The sequence below is a fragment of the Phascolarctos cinereus genome, unplaced genomic scaffold (genome assembly GCF_003287225.1).
Source record: "Phascolarctos cinereus isolate Bilbo 61053 unplaced genomic scaffold, phaCin_HiC Scaffold_4;HRSCAF=312, whole genome shotgun sequence".
NCBI lineage: Eukaryota > Metazoa > Chordata > Mammalia > Diprotodontia > Phascolarctidae > Phascolarctos > Phascolarctos cinereus.
This window is the reverse complement of record NW_027555847.1, coordinates 491999656-492022445: the sequence shown is the minus strand read 5'-3', so window position 1 is coordinate 492022445 and position 22790 is coordinate 491999656. Positions and strand designations below refer to the sequence as shown.

At 38.0% G+C, this 22790-nt stretch overlaps 1 protein-coding gene across 2 annotated transcripts in view; it reads right to left on the bottom strand.

Moving 5' to 3' along the window:
- B4GALT6 (beta-1,4-galactosyltransferase 6) overlaps positions 1 to 19500 on the bottom strand; it is an 82029-nt gene extending 62529 nt beyond the window's left edge. Inside the window, exon 1 of one of the 2 annotated variants that reach the window (XM_020992554.2) lies at positions 19012 to 19500. In XM_020992554.2, the coding sequence (XP_020848213.1) occupies positions 19012 to 19126 (115 nt within the window). In that variant the 5' untranslated portion in view covers positions 19127 to 19500. The remainder of the gene's footprint in view (positions 1 to 19011) is intronic. The other variant, XM_020992552.2, reaches the window with a different exon arrangement.
- Positions 19501 to 22790: the final 3290 nt, after the last annotated feature.

The following is a 22790-nucleotide window of genomic DNA, read 5'->3' as shown; positions in this document are numbered from 1 at the left end:
CTTTTTAAAAATTCACTTCACTTTGTATCTGCTGCCTGACCTATTTCAGAGTTTCAACCCTCTGGAACAAGATGTTCCTTTGGGGATAAGCTCATCACTTCTCAACTCGCCACCAGGCTACTAACCAAGTCTTGACTGACACCACTTCCCTCAGCTTCCTCTCCCCTCTGATTGGAGGACTGGGGGGTGGAGTACCAAACTCCTCCCAATGCCTTCCTTTATAGAGGACAGAAACTCGATGCTCAGCTCACTCTCTACTTTGTATAGGCTGCTCTGCCTGATTTCAACTCCAGGGAACAAGATGTCACCACACCATATAACTCTGGCATCTCCCCCTCCCCTTTTCCTTCTTCCTTTTATATGTTGTCTCTCCCCCGTCCCATTAGATTGTCAGCTCCTTGAGGGCAAGGATTGTCTGTCTTTTTATTAATTGCATCCTTCAACGCTTAACACAGTGCCTACTACATAACAGCCATTTAATAAATGTTTATTGAACTGGATAATAAAACTTTCATGGTGACAAAGTTATTTTGAGTTTGTTGAATATGTAACTGACTGCAAACTCATAAATCCTTCTGAATTCTGAAGAAAGGAGAAACATGAACTTGAACACACACAGCCCTTCAAAAATTAAACAATAAAATGATAAAACATTAAGATTGCTGGGGTTTCACCACACACCTAAACTCTTAAAAGTGACAAAAGTTTAAATATTAACATTGACATACTAATATGCTGTTGGTAAAACTGTGAATTGGTCCAACCATTGTATTTTAATTGTAATTATACTTTTAAAAAGTGAATTGGGGGAGCTAGATGGGGCAGCTGGACAGAGCACCGGCCCTGGATTCAGGAAGACCTGAGTTCAAATTTGACCTCAGACACTTGACACTAACTAGCTGTGTGACTCTGAGCAAGTCAGTTCACCCTATTGCCTCGCAAAAAAAAGAAAAAGAAAAAAGAAAAAAAAAGCTAAGGCTTCATTAAAAAAGTGACTTAAAAACAACTCTGAGGTACTACCTCACACCTATCAGATTGACTAATACGACAGAGAAGGAAAATAATAAATGTTGGACGGAATGCAGGAAAATCAGGACACTAATGCACTGTTGGTAGAGTTGTGAACTGATTCAACATTTTGGAGAGCAATCTGGAACTATGCCCAAAGGGCTATCAAACTGCACATACCCTTTGATCCAGTAATACCACTACGACTAGGTCTGTATCCAAAGAGATTTTAAAAATGTACAAAAATATTTATATCAACTTTTTTCTTAGTGATAAAAAATTGGAAATTGAGGGCATGTCCAACAATTGGGGAATGGCTGAACAAGTTGTGGTTTGTGAGTATAATGGAATATTACTGTACTATAAAAATGATGAGCAGGAAGATTTCAGAAAAACCTGGAGAGATTTAAATATGAAAGTGAAGTGAGCAGAACCAGGAGAACATTGTACGTAGTAATAGCAATATTATACAATGATTAACCATGTATGACTTAATTATTCTCAGTAAAACAATGATCCAAGACAATTCCAAAGGACTCATGATGGAAAATGGTATCCACTTTCAGAAAAAGAACTCATGCAGCCTGAATGCAGATTGAAACATACTGTTTTTCACTTTTTGTATTTTTTCAAGGATTTTTTTCCTTTGGGTCTGTCTTCTTTCACAACATAATATGGTAATGTGTTTTGCATGATTGAACATATGTAACCGATATCAAACTGCTTAGTATCTCAGGGAAGAAAGAGGTGAAGGAGGGAAAGAAAAATGTGATATAGCAATAAAAATAATAAATAAATAACTTCCAAAAGAAAAGACTGTTAGAACTAGCTGGGGCTTTAAAAATCACTTATTCCCACCCTTTCATTTTACATGAGACTAATATTTGGAGATAAGAAGGTGAAGAAATTCCTCCTTATGTTACTAAACAAGTTCAAGGTAATGGAGAGATAGTGGCCTAGACACTGAAATTGATGTGTTAAGTGCCATAGAGGAATTCCAATTCACTGAATCAAGCACAAGAGGGTATCCCTAAACAAGAGATAACTCATGTTAATTAAGACATAAAACAGGGAGACCTGTATGCCCAAAGGTACTTAAAGTTGTCATGGAGGAGAGTCAATTCAGAATCCAAATGGAAGGGGGATTCTTTATAGTATACAACAATATTCAAATGCTCCCATTTAAGGATGATATTGTGATAGACTGCATTAAGCCTTCAAATGAGTTTGGCCTAACTATCCACACAAATGGATAAAGTTCTATTATTCAGATGATGTTATACATTGGACAGCCCATTAGTACATAACTCTTGGACAGACACTACAGAGAGACAATGAACTATAAACTGAATAGAAAGAAGGTGGGTTGGATTATATTTAATAAATTACACAGAAATTTCAATGATGAAAATTGTACCCTGAAATAAAATCCCATCTATTTTACACAAATATTCTTCCAACAATGCTATATGACTACAATATCCAAGAAATCAAAACTATAAGCCACCCAAAGGGCTTATGAACAATAACAAATTGCATCCTAGAAGTACTATAAAAGATATCAAAGCAATCTATTACCAGAAAAGGAGGCAGGAAAAGGATGAAAGGATAATAGATAACAGATGCATTGATACCTAGGTAATGTCAGGAGATCAGAGGGAGGCTCCTAGTATACAAGATGAACTCCCTGGTATGTATTTACAAGAGGATAAGGACAAGGGTTGCAAAGGATGGATGGGTTGCAGTCAGCACTCTTGGAGGTAGTATCCATATTTTAAGCTTCTAATCTAGTGAAATACTGAAAAGAAAATATGGGAGGTTTATATTAAAGTCAGAGGACTTGGTCTGAGGACAGTCAATAAAGAACAAAAAATATATAGATATACAAAAGGTTTTTTTTTTACAAGGAGGGAAATTTCAGGGTCTTCCGTAGGCTATTAATGGAGAGGACTGATTAGAAAATGAAAACAGCATCAGCTATATTCTGTTATGTCTAGATTTCCAATAACAAAAACATCCTTTAAAATCCAGAAAACCCTTTACAAGGTACTACTGGCAACATGATAAAACACTCGAATTGTTCTATCCTTTTCCTGTCTTCCATAAAAAGCTGCCTCTAAAAATAATTCTGATAAAGTGGTCAACACTATGATTCCTCCGATTGGTTCTAATTTTTACTTACAACATCACTAATGTGAAAATATGTTAATAGGAATGTAAATGAATAGCCTATACCAGATTATGCACTGTCTTGGAGAGGGTGGTAGGGAGGAAGGGGGAGAAAAATTTTAAACTCAAAAGAATATGGAAGTGATTATTGATAAATCAAAATAAATTAATAAATAAAATAAAATAAAATGGTCAACACCCAGATATTAACCACCTTGGGAAAGTAATTTTAATTCAATTCAAATGTTTATTACACTAATAAGTGAGATAGGTAGCCTTATATAGGGGTTAGAAGGCCTTCCTTGGGGTCAGGTCAACTTATATTAAAATCTTGGCTCTGTAGCATTGGACAAAACACTTAACCTTTCAGCATCCCAAGAAATTCACAACTTTAAGTGACAGAACAATTGACAATCTGCATAGGTAGAGGGAGTTTCCTCTCTTAGGAGTTTACTACACTGCAAAAATCACAGGTCTAATTTCCCACCCTCATAACACAAACACACACACACACACACACACACACACACACACACACACACACACTTTTTCTAGGATTCAATTTCCTCATCTGTAAAAAGAAAGGATGAAACTATACTATCTGAGGCTATTTCCAGCTCTAAATCAATGGTCCTAGGATTGTAAATGATGAGGAGACTTAATTGATTAAATCCCCAACAAAGGAATTCAAAATGATGATCAGCTGCCATACATAAATTGCCTTCACCAAGTCTATAACATGAACTTCTGAAAATCTTACCCTTTTTGAATTAAGTACCTTGTTTACTTGTATTTTCACAGGATCACTAAGAGAGACCTTACAGATCAAGTTTAACATTTTACAAATAAAGGAAACTGAGGCCCAGAAAGACTAAGTGGCCTGCTGAAGGTCATAGAATATTGAGTGACAAGAGACCCTCTTTAGATGTTTACCGTTTAGAAGTTTACAGTTTAGACTGCACAGAAATCTTCTCTATAGTTTAATTGGCAAATGGCCATTAAGCCTTTGATTGAAGACTTCCAAGGAAGGGGAACCCTACTAATTCCTGAGGTAGCCCATTCCAATTTCAGATTCTTTTGATTGTTACAAAGATTTTCCTTACATCAAGCCTAAACTTAATTCTTTGCAATTTCTAAGCATAACTCCTAAATCCTTCCCCCATGAGATAATTTTTTAAATACTTAAGCAGAGCTATCATGTTTTTGCTAAATCTTGTTCTCTCCAGGCAAGACATTACTATTTCTTTTAACTGTGGGACTGCTATATCACACAAGTAACAAGTTGTAGACCCTATTTGAACTCGTCTTCTGACTCAAAGGAACAGCTAGGTGACACAGCAGATAAAGTGCCAGGGTGCCAGGCCTGAAGCCAGAAAGACTCACTTTCCTGAATTCAAGTCTGGCCTCTGACATTTACTAGCTGTGTTATCCTGAGCAAGTCACTTAATTCTGTTTGCCTCAGTCTCCTCATCTGTAAAATGAGCTAGAGAAGGAAATGACAAACCACTCCAGTATCTTTGCAAAGAAAACCCCAAAAGGGGTCATGAAGAATAAACAATCTGACTCAAAATCTTTCAAGAACCACAGTGCCTTCTTCACTCCAGACAAAACCTTTAATATATTTAGTAGTTTCAAACCACAAAAAAGGAAGTTTGCCCTTGATTACCAGCCTCTTGAAGATGTCTTTCAGAATACTGTCTTCAATCCCCACATTTATATCACATTTTAAAATTTATAAACTGCATTCTTTGCAACAATACTGCAAAACAGACATGGCTATCATCTCTTTTTTATAAAGGAAAAAACTGAGGCACAGAGCTGTTAATTGACTTTCCAAGGCAGCACAGTTAGTATACACCAAACTAAGGTTTTTAGTCCAAGACCAGGGATGTTTTCATTTCAACACACTGGGAAATGAAGAAAACTGATAATTGTTAAGAAATTAGGCTCTGAGCATTGTAGATTTTACCAAGTTTAGTCATCCAAACATAGCAGAAAAACTGCTTAATATCTTGAAACCAGATGATAATGGAGATTTGGAATTAGACATTAAAATCATGCTTTTTATGCCCCAAGATATCAGAATCAAAAACTGATGAGAATATGTGATCTTGAAATCACCTGTGACAGTGTTTCATAATAGTTCACAATATTATAATTTTTAGAATGATGGTGAAGTAGTGAATGAATAAAAACCTGCCACATTATGCCCTTAGAAACCAATATAAAATCAGTTAGCTAAGTTAAAATAATTTCCTGATAATTAAACAGCCTTCTTTAAATTATTATCCTTAGAGGTCTATTCCCCAAAGGCCAAAAACCATAAGAAAACAAAGTGTTGAAAAAACCAATTTCTCAGTAAGAAAGTGTTAAGTAAATACAGCACAAAAATATCTAAGGCAAACTAACTTATTATTGTTTAAAAGTGTTTCCATGGCCTATAATTATAACTTAAAATAACAAATCTTAGTTAAACCAACCTTGAGTAATTGGAACTCATAATTAACAGGTTCCAGGGTAGAGGCAGAGGTAGAGACAGGGTGGAAAAGTGAATACCTGAAATTCTTATAAAGCCATGAGATAGTCAGAATTACAAGATAGATCAAATAATTAATGATCATTTATGAAACACCTACTATGTGCCAGGCACTGTGCTAGGTCCTCAGGACACATACAAAAAGGAAATACTTCCTGCCTTCAAGGAGTTCAGTGAGAAGACAACATGTATTTATGTAACTTTATAAAATATAAATAAAAGGTAATTGGGTGAAAGATGCTAGCAGCTGAGGGGGATCAGGAAAAATTTCAGGTAAAAAAGTAGTGTTTGAGATGGGTTTAGAAGGAAAAGAGATTCTAAGAGTTCATAGAAGTAAGGAAGGAGTATATTAGAGACAATGGAAACAGTGAATAAAGGCACAAAGACATGAATAAGTTGCCTTCAAATAATCTTTTTTTAAAAAAAAACTCCCAATCATTAAGGAAAGTTTCCACGTATTCATTAAAATGGTCGAATACATTTTGTGGTGGCAAAGAATTGGAAATTGAGAAGATGTCCATCAGTTGGGGAATGGCTGAACAAGTTGTGGTATACAACTGTAATGGAATAATATTGTTCTAGAAGAAATGGTGAGCAGGCCAACTTCAGAAAAACCTGGAAAGACTTATATGAACTGATGCTGAGTGAAGTGAACAGAACCAGCAGAACATTGTATACAATAAGAACCACATTGTGTGATGAGTAACTTTGATAGACGTACCTCTTCTCAGCAATGCAAGGATCTAAGATAACTCCAAAGGATTCACAATGGAAAATGCTATAAAAGAACTATGGAGTTTGAATGCAGATTGAAGCATATTATTTTCTCCCTTTTTTTTTGTTTCTTCTTTCTCATGGTCCCTCCCATTGGTTCTAATTCTTCTTTACAACATGACTAATGTGAAAATATGTTTAATATGAATGTATATGTAGAGCCCATATCAAATTGCATGCCATCCTGGGGTGGGGGAAGGAGACAGATGGGGAGAAACTTTGGAACTTAAAATCTTATGGAAGTGAATATTGAAAACTACAAATAAATAATTTTTTTAAAATGGTAAAATATAATACAGCATAGAATTTCATATTTCATCACAGAAGATTTAAGCAGATCTTTGCTCAATTTTCATCCTCACAGAAAATTCCAAACTAACAGGAAATATTCTTCCCCCTTGCTCTTTGTATGAAGAAGATGGCAAAGCCCCTTCCTATCCTAAACTCTACGGCTCCCAGGGGCCAGAGTGCACTCGGCTTTTTTAAATTCCTTCATAACCTCACCCCTTCCTACCTTTCCAGTCTTCTTATACCTTATCTCCCTCCAGATATTCTACAATCCAGTGACTCAGGCCTCCTTGCTAGTCTTCAAACACAACTCTCCATCTCCCCATTTCTGTATTTTTACAGTTTGTCTCCTCGCAGACACTTCACCCCCATGCTTGGGATGCTCTCTCTCCTTAACTATGAATCTTCCTTTGCTTCCTTGAAGCCTTACCTCAACTCCCATCTTCTGCAAAAAGCTTCAGTCCTCCTTAATCTTAGTGCCTTCTCTCTGAGACTACCCTCATTTATTTTGTATGTGTCTTATTTATATATAGTTGTTTGCATGTTGTCTCCTCCCCACCAAAGACTAGGCCTGAAGTCAGGAAGACCTGAGTACAAAGCTGGCCTAAGACACTTACTAGCTGTGTGACACTGGAAATCCTGCATAGCAGATGATTTCACAATTTCTTCTTTAATGGGAATTCTACAAAACAGATGTTATGTGTACATTCGTGGTATGCACATCTGAGAATAAGTCTGGCATAGTTAGAAAGACAGCTGGCCTTGAAGCCAATAAAATTTGAGTTCAAATCTCTAACTCATACTGGCTACATGGCCCTTAACCTCTCAGTGCTCTTCTACACAATTCTCTCTAAGACAAGTGGCAGAGAACTAGCCTACACTGATGGAGAGATCCAATGAAATAGAGGTCCAATCCCTATTCCTATCCCTATATTCATCTGACTCACTAGTCAAGATTAAATAACTTTAATAAAATTTGATTATTTTTCCCAAAATGCAGTTTAGTGATGTCCTGGGGAATGGGTGTTTGGAGAAGCTCTAGGTGGGAGACACTATGAGGTTCTTTGGGTTACTGCATAATGACCATCAGTGTAAATTGTCCAAGATAAAAGGAATCTCTTTCTAAACAACTACAATACCAATTTAACTTAAACAGAGTATTTTACCAAATAGTTAACATGTGAAACTATTACTCTAACACATGAAAATTTATATCATATCATATTATTTAACTAAAATAAACTACCATAAAACCCAGAGCAAGTATTATTTATAATGGGGATAAATTAGAAGCCTTCTTAACATGATCATAGGTGAAGCAAGGATCTCTATTATCATCATTATTATTCAATATTATATTAGAAATGCTAGCTATAGCAATAAAACAAGAAAAAGAAACTGAAGAAATAAAAATAGGCAATAGGAAACAAAACTATCACTTTTTTGCAAATGACAGTATGCTTAGAGAAATCTAGATAATTAACCAAAAACTAATTAAATAATTAACAACTTTATCAAAGTTGTAGGCTATAAAATAAATCCACATAAATTATAAACATTTCTATATATTACCAATAAAACCCAGCAGCAAGAGATAGAAAGAAAAATTCCATTTAAAATAACTGCATACTTGGGAGTCTACCTGCCAAGACACACAAACAGAACTATATGGTACAATTAAAAAACACTTTTCATAAACAAAGGCAGATCTAAACAAATGTAGAAATATTAATTACTCATGGGTAGGCCAAGCCAATATAAATAAAAATGACAATTCAATCTAAATTTATTTATTTATTCAATGCCATACCAAACTACCAAAGAATTATGTTATAGAGCTAGAAAAAAATTAAAATTTATCTGGAAGAACAGAAAAATCAAGAATATCAAGAGAATCAAAGAAAAAAAAGTAAAGGCATCCTAGTAGTACCAGATTTCAAACTATACTACAAAGCAGTAATCATCAAAACAGTCTGGTACCAGATAAGAAATAGAGTGGCTGATCAGTGGAACAGATTAGGTGCATAATATACAGAAGTAAATGACCATCATAATCTAGTGTTTAATAAACCCAAAGATCCAAGCTTTGGGGGCAAGACAAAAATACCTGGAAAACTGGAAAGCAGTCTGGCACAAATTAGGAAAGACCAACATCTTTCACTATATCCTAAGATAAAGGTCTCATTTCTCAAATATAGGTAATTGAGTCAAATTTATAAAAATAAAAGCTATTCCCCACCTGTAAAACAGTCAAAGAATATGAACAATTTTCAAAGGAAGATATAAAAGCTATCAGTTGCGTGAAAATAATTCTCTGAATCACTATTGATCAGAGAAATGCAAATTAAAACAACTCTGATGTACCACCTCACGCCTACTGGAATGGCTAACATGACAGAAAAGAAAAATGACAAATGATGGGGGGGGATGTGGAAAAATAGGTGCACTAATGCATTGCTAACAAGAGTTGTCAACTGGTCCAACCATTCTGGAAAACAATTTGGAACTATGCCTAAAGGGCTATAAAATTGTGCATACCCTTTGATCCAGCAATACCACTACTAGGTCTGATCCAGCAATACCCAAAACAAGATTAAAGAAAAAGGAAAAGGACCCATACATAAAAAAAAAAAATCTATAGCAGCTCTTTTGGTGGTGGCAAAGAATTGGAAATGGAAGGGATGTCCATCAAATGGGGGATGGCCGAACAGGTTGTGGTATATGATTGTAACAGAATGCTATTGTGCTATAAGAAATGATGAGCAAGATAATTTCAGAAAAACCTGGGAAAACTTACATGAACTCATGCAGAGTGAAGTAAGCAGAACCAGGAATACACTCTACACAGTAAAAGCAATATTATAACAATAATCAACTGTGAAAGACTTAGCTACACTGATAAATTAAATAATCCATAACAGTTTCTGAAGGACTCATGAAAAATGCTATCCATCTCCAGAGAGAGAACTGAAGAGCTTTAAGTGCAGAATGAAGCATATTTTTTCACTTTATTTTTCTTGTTTTTTTTTAGCAACATGGGTAATATGGAAATGTTTTACTTGACTTCACATGTATAATAATCATCATATTGCTTGCTTTCTCAATGGTTAGGGTAGGGGCTGGAGAGAGGGAGAAAAATCTGAAAACGAAAATTTAAAAATGAATAAATGATAAATACATTAATTAATTTTTTAAAAATAGACCACTATGTAGAACACCAGTGGCCTTAAAAGAAATTCAGTGTCAAAGGTTAAAAGCAGCTCTGCCCAATTTTCAAATTGAATTAAGAAAGCCAGGAGGAGATGGGGGTGGGGAGGAAAAGCTAGTTACTAACAAGATTAAATATAATCAGTTAAGAAACTCACAATAAGATTTCCCACTTTAAAAAAATCAAACCCTGAATGAACATGCAAAGATACTAAAAATCTCTGAACATGAATGAGTTCAGATTTCATAAAGTGAAAACAGAAAGATACTGATCCATTTACTCATGAATTCTGCCTTGAATATATTGAGAAAAATGAAAATGAAGAGAGTTCAGAGCATGGAATACAACAACACTGGAAAAACTCAAAAAATTATAGTTTGTTTTTCTTTTCCTTACTAAAGGATTCTATCCAAATTTCAACACACTGTTAATAGCATGTCTTTACCAGAGAATGGGGGTATTTGTCTACAAGAAATAAACCCTTCAGATTTAAATCAGTAAACAAACGATTTTAAAATTGTCTACTTTTACTTTCCTGATTTATACAAGAATCAATTCACATTTCTCTGCCTTTAAGTCACTCTGAAAACTGAACTGTACTTATAGCTCTGAACAGACAGAATCAGATACAAATTCCTTTGTGTAGTATTAAAGTTGTTTACAAATTGACGCCTTGCCACCTTTTCAGTCTTCTCACACATTACTTCTCCCATCTCCTGCACTCTATGGTCTGATGCTCTACACCAGGTACATGGTACACCTAAACATTTACTAAATGTTTATTAATCAACTGATTGCTAGAAAAATTTTTATGGTAATAATATGAGCTTAGCCCTAGGCTCAAGTAGATATACTCAAGGAACCTAGCCTGCTTCTCCTCTCCCCAGGAAGGAACCAAAAAAGAGATGAAGTGTTTGTCAGAAAGAGCATGCTGGGAAGCCCCATAAATTGAGTGTTAGATCAAATTAACCACTACTAGAAATCAAGTAAAGGCTCTTCCAGGTCTCCTATGACCAAATAATGATCGCTAAAATACAGAATCTCTTCAAAAAAATAAAAGGAGGGTGATCATGACAGCATGACTTCTATCCTCTTCCTTACCTTGAATTTTAGTAATTCCTGTAGTTACTTGAATGGTTACATCAACAGAAATCCAAGAGAAGGGATGACAACACTTTGGCATTGGGAATTTTTCTCTCTAACCCTTGCCTCTTCTTCAGGTCAAAAGGGTAATACTGGCCCTAGTATCCTCAAATATCTTGAACCCCTAAACACTCCAGCCTACCCCTGTCAGGAAGGAAAAGGCAGAATGTCTAATGTAGTCAGTGGAGCTATAAATTGGCACAGCCAGTCTAGAAAGCAATTTGGAAATGTACCCCATTTGTGCATACTCTTTGACCCAGCTATACTATTACTAGGCATATACCCCCAAAGAAATAAAAGAAAGGAAATGGCCTTATACATACAAAAATATTTATAACTTCTCTTTTTTGTGGTAGCAAGTAACTAGAAACTAAGGAACTGCCCATCAATTGGGGAATATCTGAACAAAAAAAAATGTGGTATATAAATGTAGTGGAATATTTATTCTGTTGAAAGAAATGATGAAGAGGACAGTTTCACAGAAACCTGCAAAGACTGACATATATATATACACATATATATACATATACACATATATATATATACATATATATATATATATATATATATATATATATATATATATATATATATAACTGACGCAGAGTGAAGTAAGCAGAACAAGGAGAACAATTTATACAATAACAACATTGTAAAGTCAAACAACTGAATGACTTAAGAATTCTATCAATGCAATAATTAACCATGATTCCAGAGGACCAATGATGAAGAATGATAACCATCTCCTAACAAAGAGGCAATTGACTAAATATGCAGAATGAGACACATTTTTGGACATGGCCAATACGGGCATTTGTTTTGCTTGACTACACATTTATTATAAGGATATTACTTTTCTTTTTCAACTGGTTGGAGGAAGAGGTTGGGAGAGAAAATAAATTCTTGTTAATTGAAAGATTAAATTTAATTTTTAAAAATAGGAATGGTTGTTTCATTTTTGCATAAATTTAAAGATTGAATTAAATTCCTTTATTTTATAGACTGGGAAACTGAGGCCCAAAAAGATAAAGTGATTTAGCCAAGGTCACTCAGCTAGATAATGGAAGAGCCAGTACTAGGACCTAAGTCTCATGTCTACTAATTTAGTGTTCTTTCCAATATACTATGCTTCCTAACTGTTACCATGAGTCAAACTAGCCTAGTCTACCCAGTGAAATTTCTGGGCTGGTGACACATGGCTAAGAAAGGAATAATGGAAGATACTGTTTTTCCAGGAGCAACCGCAACCCCTACCATCACCACCACCACCACACGTTTGTCAGTCAGTCAAACATTTATTAAATATCTACTAGGTAACAGGCACCATGCTAAGCAAAGACACTCCTTGCTTTCAAAGAACTCATAATCTAATGGGGAAGACAACATGCAAACAATTACGGACAATCTATATATAGGACAAACTGGAGATAAACACTAGAATTAAGAGAATCAGAAAAGGCTTCCTGTAGAAGGTAGGATTTTAGCTGAGATTTGAAGGAAGCCAAGAGGTGCAGATAAAGAGAGAGAACATTGCAGTTATGGGGTACAGCCATTGAAAATGCAGCACTGAAAGACAGAATGTGCCTTGTTCAAGGAACAGCAAGGGGGCCAGTGTCACTGGTTCACAGAGTACAGGGTGTAGAAGTAAGAAGAAAGGTATATGAAGACTGGAAAGATGTAAGGGGCAAATTATGAGGGTCTCTGATTTCCATAAACTCATACCTCCTTCCTCTGCCAGAAATACCAGGTGCTTGGGATATCCCCAGCACTTAGCACAGCGTCGGGCCAAAATGCTTGTAGATTGTCAGTAATATCTCATTACACTCGCATACCACAATTGTTTAGCTATTCCCCAGTTATGGGTATGGATTTTGTTTCCAGTTCTTTGCTGCTAGTAGAAGCTCTGCTACAAATATTTTGGTCAATGTGGGACCTCTCTCATAGAAATTATGCCCAAAGGTGGAATCTAGACATATTGTTCTATACAACAACCATATAAAGAAAAACAACTTTGAAAAACTTAAGAACTCCAATCAGTGCAATGATTAACTCCAGAAAATTGGTAATGAAACTTGCTTCCCACCTACAGAATGAGACATACTTTTTTGAACATACCAAAATATCCATTTGTCTTGCTTGTCTCTAATTATTCCTAACAAAAAGAAGGTTTCTAAATGGGGTGGACGGAGAGACTAGTAATAGTGATGCCCAAGAGGGAAAAAATTGTTTCAATTAAGTTGTTGGGATTTTGGGGGGGGGGAGTGGTTATGCACAGAAGAGAACTGAAGGAATTTCAGTTGGAAAAAGACCACAAACAAGCAGGGTGCCTCTGGCAATGTATTGAATTATGATATACTCAAAAACAAGATGTCCATAATAGATTCATGGTTTCATAAGTAGTCCTCTTTTTCTGTCCTTTATATGTTAAAATGTTAATGTTTGTGGTATTTGTAAAAAAAAAAATAACAAATTTAAATTTAAAAATTAAAAATGGCCTAAATTTCTCATTAGGTCATCATATTTCTAGATCAATTTACACCAAATAGCAATAAAACATACATACATATGTATACACACACACATATACGTACATACATGCATATATACAGTGGTTGCAATGTTCATAATTAACAATCTCATTTCATCTACTACCTTCACTAAAGATTCTTTGGTCACCCATGAAGTGACTATGCTCTCTAAACTACGTACTACAGATCCAAGGGGGCCCAGTTTGGTTTGCCAGTAGACAACTGATAGGAGTTCTTGTATCCAGTATAGAAGCAAAATCAAATAATTGATTCTCTAGTCTGGGATAATATTCACAACACTAAACTAGCTCTGATTAGGTAAATGTTTATGTCTATTTGTTTCTGTGTAATTGTCATCTTATTTGTCCATACAGCAAGAAAATTACTGCAGTCATTTCTGGTACATGATATATACAGGATGACTTGGAAATTGCTCTGAAATCATCATGCCACAAGTCCAGGGGTTCTTAGCCTGGAGTCCACAAACTCCTTAGGGATCCCTAGGTGGATTTTTAGTAGTCTCTGATTTGGGATCAGGAAAAAATCACTCTTTATTTTTATCAACCTTTAACTGAAATTCAGAACTTCCTTCCACTATGAATTTGGGCAACAAATATTATTCTGAGAAGAGGCCCATAGGCTTCACCAGACTGCCAAAAGGATCTGCCTATTTCTCTCTCTCTCTCTCTCTCTCTCTCTCTCTCTCTCTCTCTCTCTCTCTTTCTGACACGCACACAGAGTTCAAACCCCTGCTTGAGTCTCAGTTCCAAGAAGATCAGAACCTGAGAGGAAGCATCTGTAACAGTGCCAGCATTGATGGAAGAAGGTATAGGCTGCAACCGCTGCTACTTACATCAACACTGCATATAGGTGTTATCAGTATAGGAAACTTTACATAACCATGACCAGGTCTCAACAGAATTATAGCAATGTCCACTTTTTAAAATGTGAACCATAGACAACTCAGTGGTAGTATGTGTCTTCATGTTACCCTGCAAACTAATTTCTTACAGCATTTAAGTTTATAAACAAGAAAATGCCTATATTTCTTTTGCTAGTCTGAATTGATAATTTGGGGAAATGTTTTACAAATTACTTGCACAGCTGAGCTGTAAGTGTGAAAGCACATTAAGGTCCTTTTCCTCCCCTCTTCAGGCTACATATTAAGAATAGTATTAGGATTGTAGACCTCAGTTCTTTCCATACTTAAGAGAATGAATAATCTCAGTTGCTTCTGCCTTTCTGATTGAAGGACAGAACAAAAAATTCCCCCCACACTCTCCCTTCATAAAAGACTCAAAATGTCAGCCATTCTTCCACCAGCAGTTCTGCTTGGTTTCAAGTCCATCATCATCTTCATCATGCCCCCATGCATCACACCCTCTGGTATTCCCACCCCCTTTAAGCTTCCTTTTGTGTACTATCTTCTCCCATTAGATTTCCAAGTTCCTTGAGTTTCTCCTTGAGAATTTTCTTTTCCTTATTTTATCTCCACACTTAGGACAGAGCCTGGCACATGGAAAGTGTTTGATAAACACTTTAATAAAAAACAATAAACATCAATAAATATTTACTGTATAAGCCCAAGAAAAATTTGTCCTCATAAAAAACAGTATCAGTTTGAGCATTATCTCTTCTACAGAGAAGGCAAAAAAAAAAAAAGATAGTTCTTTAAAGAAGTTTAATTCAAGGGGCAGCTAGGTGGCAAAGTGGATAGAACACCGTCCCTGAAGTCAGGAGGACCTGAGTTCAAATCCGGCCTCAGACCAAACACTTGACACTTACTAGCTGTGTGACCCTGGGCAAGTCACTTAACCCCAATTGCCTAAAAGCAAAAAAAAAAAAAAAGAAGTTTAATTCATAAGCACATTTTGACACTCTCTCTTCATAACAATAACACACATCCATCATTTACAATACCTATAGGGTCTTTAGGAGAGAGGCTGTGTCTCAATTTGAGGCAGCTAGGTGGCACAATGGATAGAATATTGGGCCTGAAGTCAGGAAAACCTGAATGCAAATGTGACCTCAGATACCTACCTGTGTAACCCTGGACAAGTCACTTGCCTCAGTTTCTCATGTGTAAAATGGGGATAATAACAGCAACTACCTCCCAGGGTTGTTGTAAAGATCAACTTAGCACAGTGCCTGGCACATAATAGGCAGTACATAATTGTTAGCTATTAACTACTATTGTTATATTGCATAGTGAATAGGAAGCTGGCTAGTAACCCAGGAAGACTTGGGTTTAAGAGTCACTTTTGATACATACTACTTGTATGACTTGGGGCAAGGAATTGAACCTCTCAGTGCTCTAGGCAACCCTCTGACCAAATGTTGCAGAAAAGGTGCTGCCATGCTGTGGTAAAAGAGCAATGAAATCACAGTCCAGTCCTCATCCCTGTAGCATCACTGCTGGGACACCAAATGAAGCAAATAAACACTAAGTTCCTTTGGGGCTTTTCAGAAATGTTGAAGGCCACAATTAATTATACTATAATAATTTATTACAAACAATGCAGGTCATATCCTATAAGTAGAGTATCAGAATGATCTTTTACTACTGCAAAGACAGATCACTAATACACGAGTATAGTCTAAACAAAACCTGATATATATGTGTCATGCTAATTGCCATTAATGAACAGTGAGATTATTTTGACTTCACAGTACTGCATCTTGCCAAATGATTCAAATGAACAAAAGGATATCAATTTACAAGTTAGCATTTTACTTTTCTTGACTGATTTTAAATGATGCAAATGACCCATAGAAAAATAGATAATGCTTTATGTATCTAATGAAGTCTAAGGGTCATACTATACAAGAAGTCCAATTCCAGACTTTGAACAAATATCACACTCTAATATTAGTAAGCCTAAGTCATTTCAACCTGGTTGCTATAATTACTGCTACTAAAGATTTTATAGAAGTGAATAAATTGATCTTCTATTGTACAGTTACACACACATAACATATGCTCAGATAAGGATGGTATATTAGTACGCAGCCTGAATCTTTCACTAACATTGGTTCTCAGACCAATTAAATTTTGAGATCATATGTATAACATTTTAATGTATTTGGAAAGCCCTTCAAAACTACTAACCAAAGGAAAAGATAGGTGCGTATAAATGGTCCTCAGAATAAAGTATTAGGTTCAATCCACTAATTTTTGTATGACTTATAAAGAACTTAAATTACTTTCAATAAAGCTGATTGTTGCAAATTGCCATTAAATGAATAATACTGTAGTTTATAAGTCAAGTAATTTTTCTCTGAGGTTTCAAAGAATTAGGTATCCTCAAGAAAGAGCACACTAGAGGACACAATCTTTAAGGAATCAGATCACAAAGCACAGATCATGAGAAATTGGTTTTTAAGACCCAAAAAATGACAGGCCTTTAAGAAAGTAAACCTTACTATGGTTTTTGCCTTATAAATTGGCTAAATAATTCTACTGAGCTTTCTTAACTGCTGGTGAAGTCGGTGCCATGAGCTCTTTCCTGTGATGGAAATTACCTCAAATGGGCCTGGAGTCAGGTGCAATAGATAGAACACTGGGTCTGGCTAGAGTCAGGAAGACTTGAGTTCAAATCTAACCTCAGACACTTTCTAGTTGTGTGACTCTAAGCAAGTTATTTTACCTCCCTCTACCTCAGTTTCCATAATAATACCTCCCAAAGATATTGTGGGAATAAAATGAGATATCTGTAAAGCACTTGGGCACATAGTAGAAACTTAATAAATGTTTTACTTCATTTTGGGGAAACAATTATAGTACTCATGCTATATCAAAATTCTTTTTTAAGATACACCAGATTTCAGCAAAATTTAAGGTTTCTCAGACATCAGATCTTAATATTATTTCTATCTAAAAAATCTGAACATCAAATGACCAAAAAAAATTCCATTTTCAAGAATGCTAGTATAGAAAGTAATCTCTCCCAGCTTTCCATGACGCTGCTTTCCCACTCTCTCCCACCCCACCTTGGCAATTACTCAAACCAACCATTATTCAAGACACCTGGAGTCAGGTTTACCTGAGTTCAAATTTTGCCTCAGCTATTTAGTAGGTGTATGACCCTGAACAAGTCACTTAACCTCTCTCAGACTCAGTTTCCTCATATGAAAAAATAGAGATAATAGCACTTACCTGCCAGACCTGTTGTAAGCATCAAATAAGTAAAGTGCTTTGAAAATTTTTTAAATCACTATATAAATGCAAGCTATGTGTTTTTTTAATTGCCCTCAGATATACACAACTAGAAACTACAATTTTCAGGACTCAACAATATGTAAATTTGAGAGTTTTCCAAATATATATATGTTCAAATTACATGGTCAATGGTTTTTAATACAGATGATGAATAAAACAGAAAGCATATAAGTGAGAAATAAAATCAGCATTTGGAGAAATACAGCAAAACTACTTAAAATGCATTATGTATGGATTACCATAAACATTAAATACTCCCAGGTCCTAGCCATAATGCCAGAATGAAACAGCCCTTAAACAATATGGTAGACTGTCAACCAGCCAAGTTAGTGGAGGAAAAAACCCTAGGGAAATGATCATTTAAAACATTGAGTAGACCATTAGTTCTGTATATTAGATTCAATGGCAAAGAAGCATGAGTCGGATACGGTCTGTGACATGAATTTTAATATATCTTTGGTTTAAGAATATAATCTTCACTCTAATATTTAACATTGCTCTATTTCTGAAAACACCCAAACAGGTGGGGGGGGGGAATCTATCACTTGAAATGCAAACATATTTAATATCTCCACAGGGAGCAGCTGTGTTAACTGGTCAAGACAGACTATGGTACTCTCCCTGAAGTCCGTAAAGTAGAGGAATACTGTCATTTGATTTTATTTTGGAAATTCAGTAAATATATTCCAAAACTCTCAGCTACCTAAAAAAACAATTCCTTGTGGTTGCTTCCTCTTTTCAATCTACCTTACTCCACAGCTAATGAACTAGAGGTCTTTTAAGATTACTAGGATTATGCATGGAGCTGGGGTGATGGAGTGAACCTAGTCAGTACAGTATAACACTGTCATAAATACATAAAAAATGAATCGGGGCATTCACAGTGAAGTTGTGTCTATTTTATGACCCTCAATTTACTTACTTGAAATTGTTTTAGTCAGTTTCAAATCAACAGAACCGTGAAATATGCTATATCCAGTGGTATAAAGTTTCAAGTAAACTACTTCCTAAAGACCCCTTACCCCAGTAATAACCAAATTATCTTCTCTAAAGAAAGTAATTTCCTGGATTTTGCTAGGTGCCAGTGTGTGGAGATTTATGACCCCTGGTCTAAGGAAAGGAATGCCTTAGTGCTTACCGATCCCTGGGGCCACATAGATGAAGTACAGACAAGACGACGAGAGGGAGAAGAAGAAGATGAAGGCGAGCAAAGAGCGATTGGAGACCCGCAGCAACCACTTAAGCAGAGACATCTTCCTCCTCCTAACTAGCCGAGCTCGATCCCGAACACTAGGGCACTGTCCAGGCCTTACACTCCCATGAACTGGTTAAACCACCCCGCAAATTGCAGAGAGGAAGCCGAAGTCGGGAGAGGATGGAAGGAGAGATAGGAGAAAAAGAAGTGGGGAGGTCGGGGTGAAGGGTAGATACAGAATGAATGAATGAATGAATGAACTTGGCGGGGGAGGGGTAATAAGGGGACAGGATGAAAGCTAGAGTAGATGGGAAAAGGAGGGTAACTGGGGGGTGGAGGGTGTTGCTATCAATCAGAGTATGGGGCGGGAGCGCAGGTGGGAAAAGGCAGCAGGGGGAGGCCGGTGCGGGGTGAAGCGCAGGATGTGAGCCCCGGCTTAGCCTTCCCTGCGGAGAAGGGACACCAAATTGCAGCAACACCCTGCGTAGCGGCGGTGGCGAAGGCGCCACAGCTTCAGACGCTCCAGCCTCGCACCCTCATCTCGGGATCGGGAGCAAGGCGTCCAGTTCCCGGGAACGGGACTCTCCAGATCGGACAGTCGCCCCCACCCCGCGTTCTCCCGGCTGCCCGCAGCAGCAGCCTCTGGAGCCGCCGCAATCTCTCCTTCTTCTCCTGGTTTTTCTCTTATCACCGAGACTAAAGCAGGAGCCCTGGTCGCCTCCGGCGTGCGAGATGCTCCGTGGCCGGGGGCGTCCCTAGGGGCCCGGGAGGTCTCGGCTGGCCCGTGCTGCGTCTCCTCATGCCTGGGGAGGCCCCGGCGCTCAGCGGCGGCAGCAGGAGCCGAGTGACAGCGGGAAAAGCCCGGAAAGCAGCGAGGCTGCGGGGAGAATCCCTCCAGGGACTGGCGCAGGAGCTCGTGGTCCTGCAGCCGCCGCGGCCGCCTCCTTCTCTTCCAGGTGCTGTCCGGGCCCCAGGGGCGACAGCAGCAGCAGCAGCATCCCCACTTCCCAGCCCCGGGGTAAGTCAGCAGGGCCCGGCGCCGCCCCCGCACGGCGCTCTGGCAAGTAGGGGGAGAGACGTGAAAGTGACAGAGAGACTGGGGCTGCGAGGAGTGGAGCTCCTGCTCGCAGGAGGGAAGGAGGGCGGGGTGCGAGGTGCCTGGGCTGCGCCTGAGCCCCGCCTCTGCAGGAGGGAGGCGAGCGGCTGGGGCGGGGAAGGGGGAAGACTAGCGGACGCTCGCGGCTCCCAGTGGGACTTCCCACGTGCCCCCTCCCCTCCGCGACTCTCTGCAGTGCATTTGCTGCGGATCAGGGCCGAGCGCACCACTCAGTAGAAAAGGGAGGGGGGAGGAGGAGAGGACTTGCTCCTCATTGGAAACTGCGGAAAAACAAAGGTCTGGCACCCACACCGTGGCCAGTGAGATCTCGTACCTGTGTCCAGCCAAAAAAAAAATGCCCTTTGATTAGCCAGACACACCAGCTCTTTCTTCAACCTTCCCCATACCTCTCAATCTCCGCCCCCAATTCGTGTTTCTGGTCTGTTCCGCGGGAGGGAGCGGGGCCCGAGGGGAGGAACCCGCGTCCACCCCTTGCGTCACCGCCCAGCTGCCTGTGCCACCTCCCCGCTCTGCCCTTGGGGTTGGTCAGTCCTCTTGGGGCCTGTGGGAGGAACTGCCCCCGCCTTGCCTTCGGGTCTTTAAAGAGCTAGGCGTAGGATCTTGGGTATATAAAGGTATTATGGTGCAGATAGGTTCTGGGTTACAAGTGATGCCATGGGAGTGGACAGTTCGCTGCAGGAGCTACTGGGCAAGCTGGCCCAAACTAAACCCGGCTCCCATTCTCCACATACACACCTCAGATTAACACTAGACTTAGCAGGGCTGCAGATGTTTGGTCCACAGGTCGGTAAGAAGACGATGTTACAGTCTAGTAGTGGTCGGTAGCACTGAGTTTAGTCGTCACAGGAGAGATCCATGTGCATCCGCAGGCCTTTCTGTGCTGCATTCCTTCAATTTGCAAAGCCTCCAATTGTTTCTAAGCCACCTAAAGGTCTGTCAGCTTTTTGTTTAAAAGGCACCCTTTCCTGATAGTTGCAGGGGAGACTGTCTCGAGTCTGGAACCCTGAACATCACATCGTTTCGAGCTGTGCTAGATATTGTTTTGGTGGGTTTTGTTTTGATGGGATTTTTTCGAGAGGTGCAGAGGTTGTGAAGGTACTGAAGTTACACTTGAGATCATAAAGTTAGACCTAGACAGGGACCTTGAGCCCTTAAGTCCAACGCCTTCATTCTCCAGACAAGGAAGCTTCCATCCAGAAAGAATCTGCCTTGCTTTGTTCGCACAAAACAAATAGAATCCAAATTGAACCCAGTGCTTCTGATTCCCAGTACTCTTTCTCCTGTACTGTCATTCACTCTCTGGTCTTTTCAGGAGCTATTTGGACGTTGCTGCCATTTTCCTTCTGCCAGTGCCTTCACCTCAAAGTCTATATCACTTCTGTGCAATCAATCTGCTTACTTTGTCACCAAAGTACTAAATTTCTTGAGTTGTCTCTTGGGTAGATCACGAGACAGACTCACTAAAGTCCGTTTTTAGGTTTGTTTTGTACCCCCGTGGAATGAATATCTAACTAAATTGCCTAACCTCTCTGGATAATGCCCTCGTTATTTAAAGGCACCTTGTGAAAATAGATGAGATATTTTGTAACTGGCTTTGAGATTCTTTTATGTATGGATATTTTAAATATGATCTGTAATAATTTATTAAATAAAAGAGGAGATAAGGACTAGAACTGTGATTTATTAACAAAAAAGACCTATACAAATATAGCTATATTTCACTTAAATTACCATTTTATACTTTTTAAATGATTCTGGGTAGATGTCTGAGCTCCAGTTAAAAAGGGTATGTTAATTATTGCTGCCTCCTTTGAACAGTAGAATATAAGCTCTTTGAAAGCAAAAACTGTTTCATTTTTATATTTGTTTCAACCTAGCTAGTGCCTTAATAGGTGTTTAATAAATATCCGATTGAAAAACCAACTTTATAGGCTAGCTATTATGTATATTTTTAATGTAACTAAGTAAAATTTTAAAATGCAGGCATTAAATAATGAAATCAGAGCATCCCAGTGAAATTTACTATAAATAAATTTGTTAAATGAAGTCTTCCTTTTGATTTCTGTTATAAACATAATGATGTTTTTGGCTGGGGAAAAAATGTTATTCTCTAAATTAAGACCACTGTAAAGAAAATGATAGGGGATAAGCAGAGACTGGACCTTGATTTCAGTGATATAGAAAACTCCCAGGTGAGAAAATTTTTTCTACCAATGCAGGTCAGCACCTTCTCTGAAACCCATCATCTTATAGATGGTATCAAACTCAAAAGAAATGGGGCCACTAAACTTTACATGAAGATCCCTACAGGCAGCATATTGACTTATTAATGTAATCTATTTTTAATTTTGTTAAGTTTTCCAATTACATTTTAATCTGGTTTGAGCTGTACTCCAGAGTTACTGTGGGCGGCTTGTTTGACACCTCTGGTCTAGAATACTGAGTTTAGTGACTTGTCCAGGATCATACACCCAGTATGTGTCAGAGGCAAGACTTTAACACAGGCTTTCATAGCTTTTGAGGCTAGCTTTCTACTAGAGCATGCAGCCACTGAGTGAAACCGTGAGAATACCAGTGGAGTCTTCAAGGTTTCCAACTATCTTTC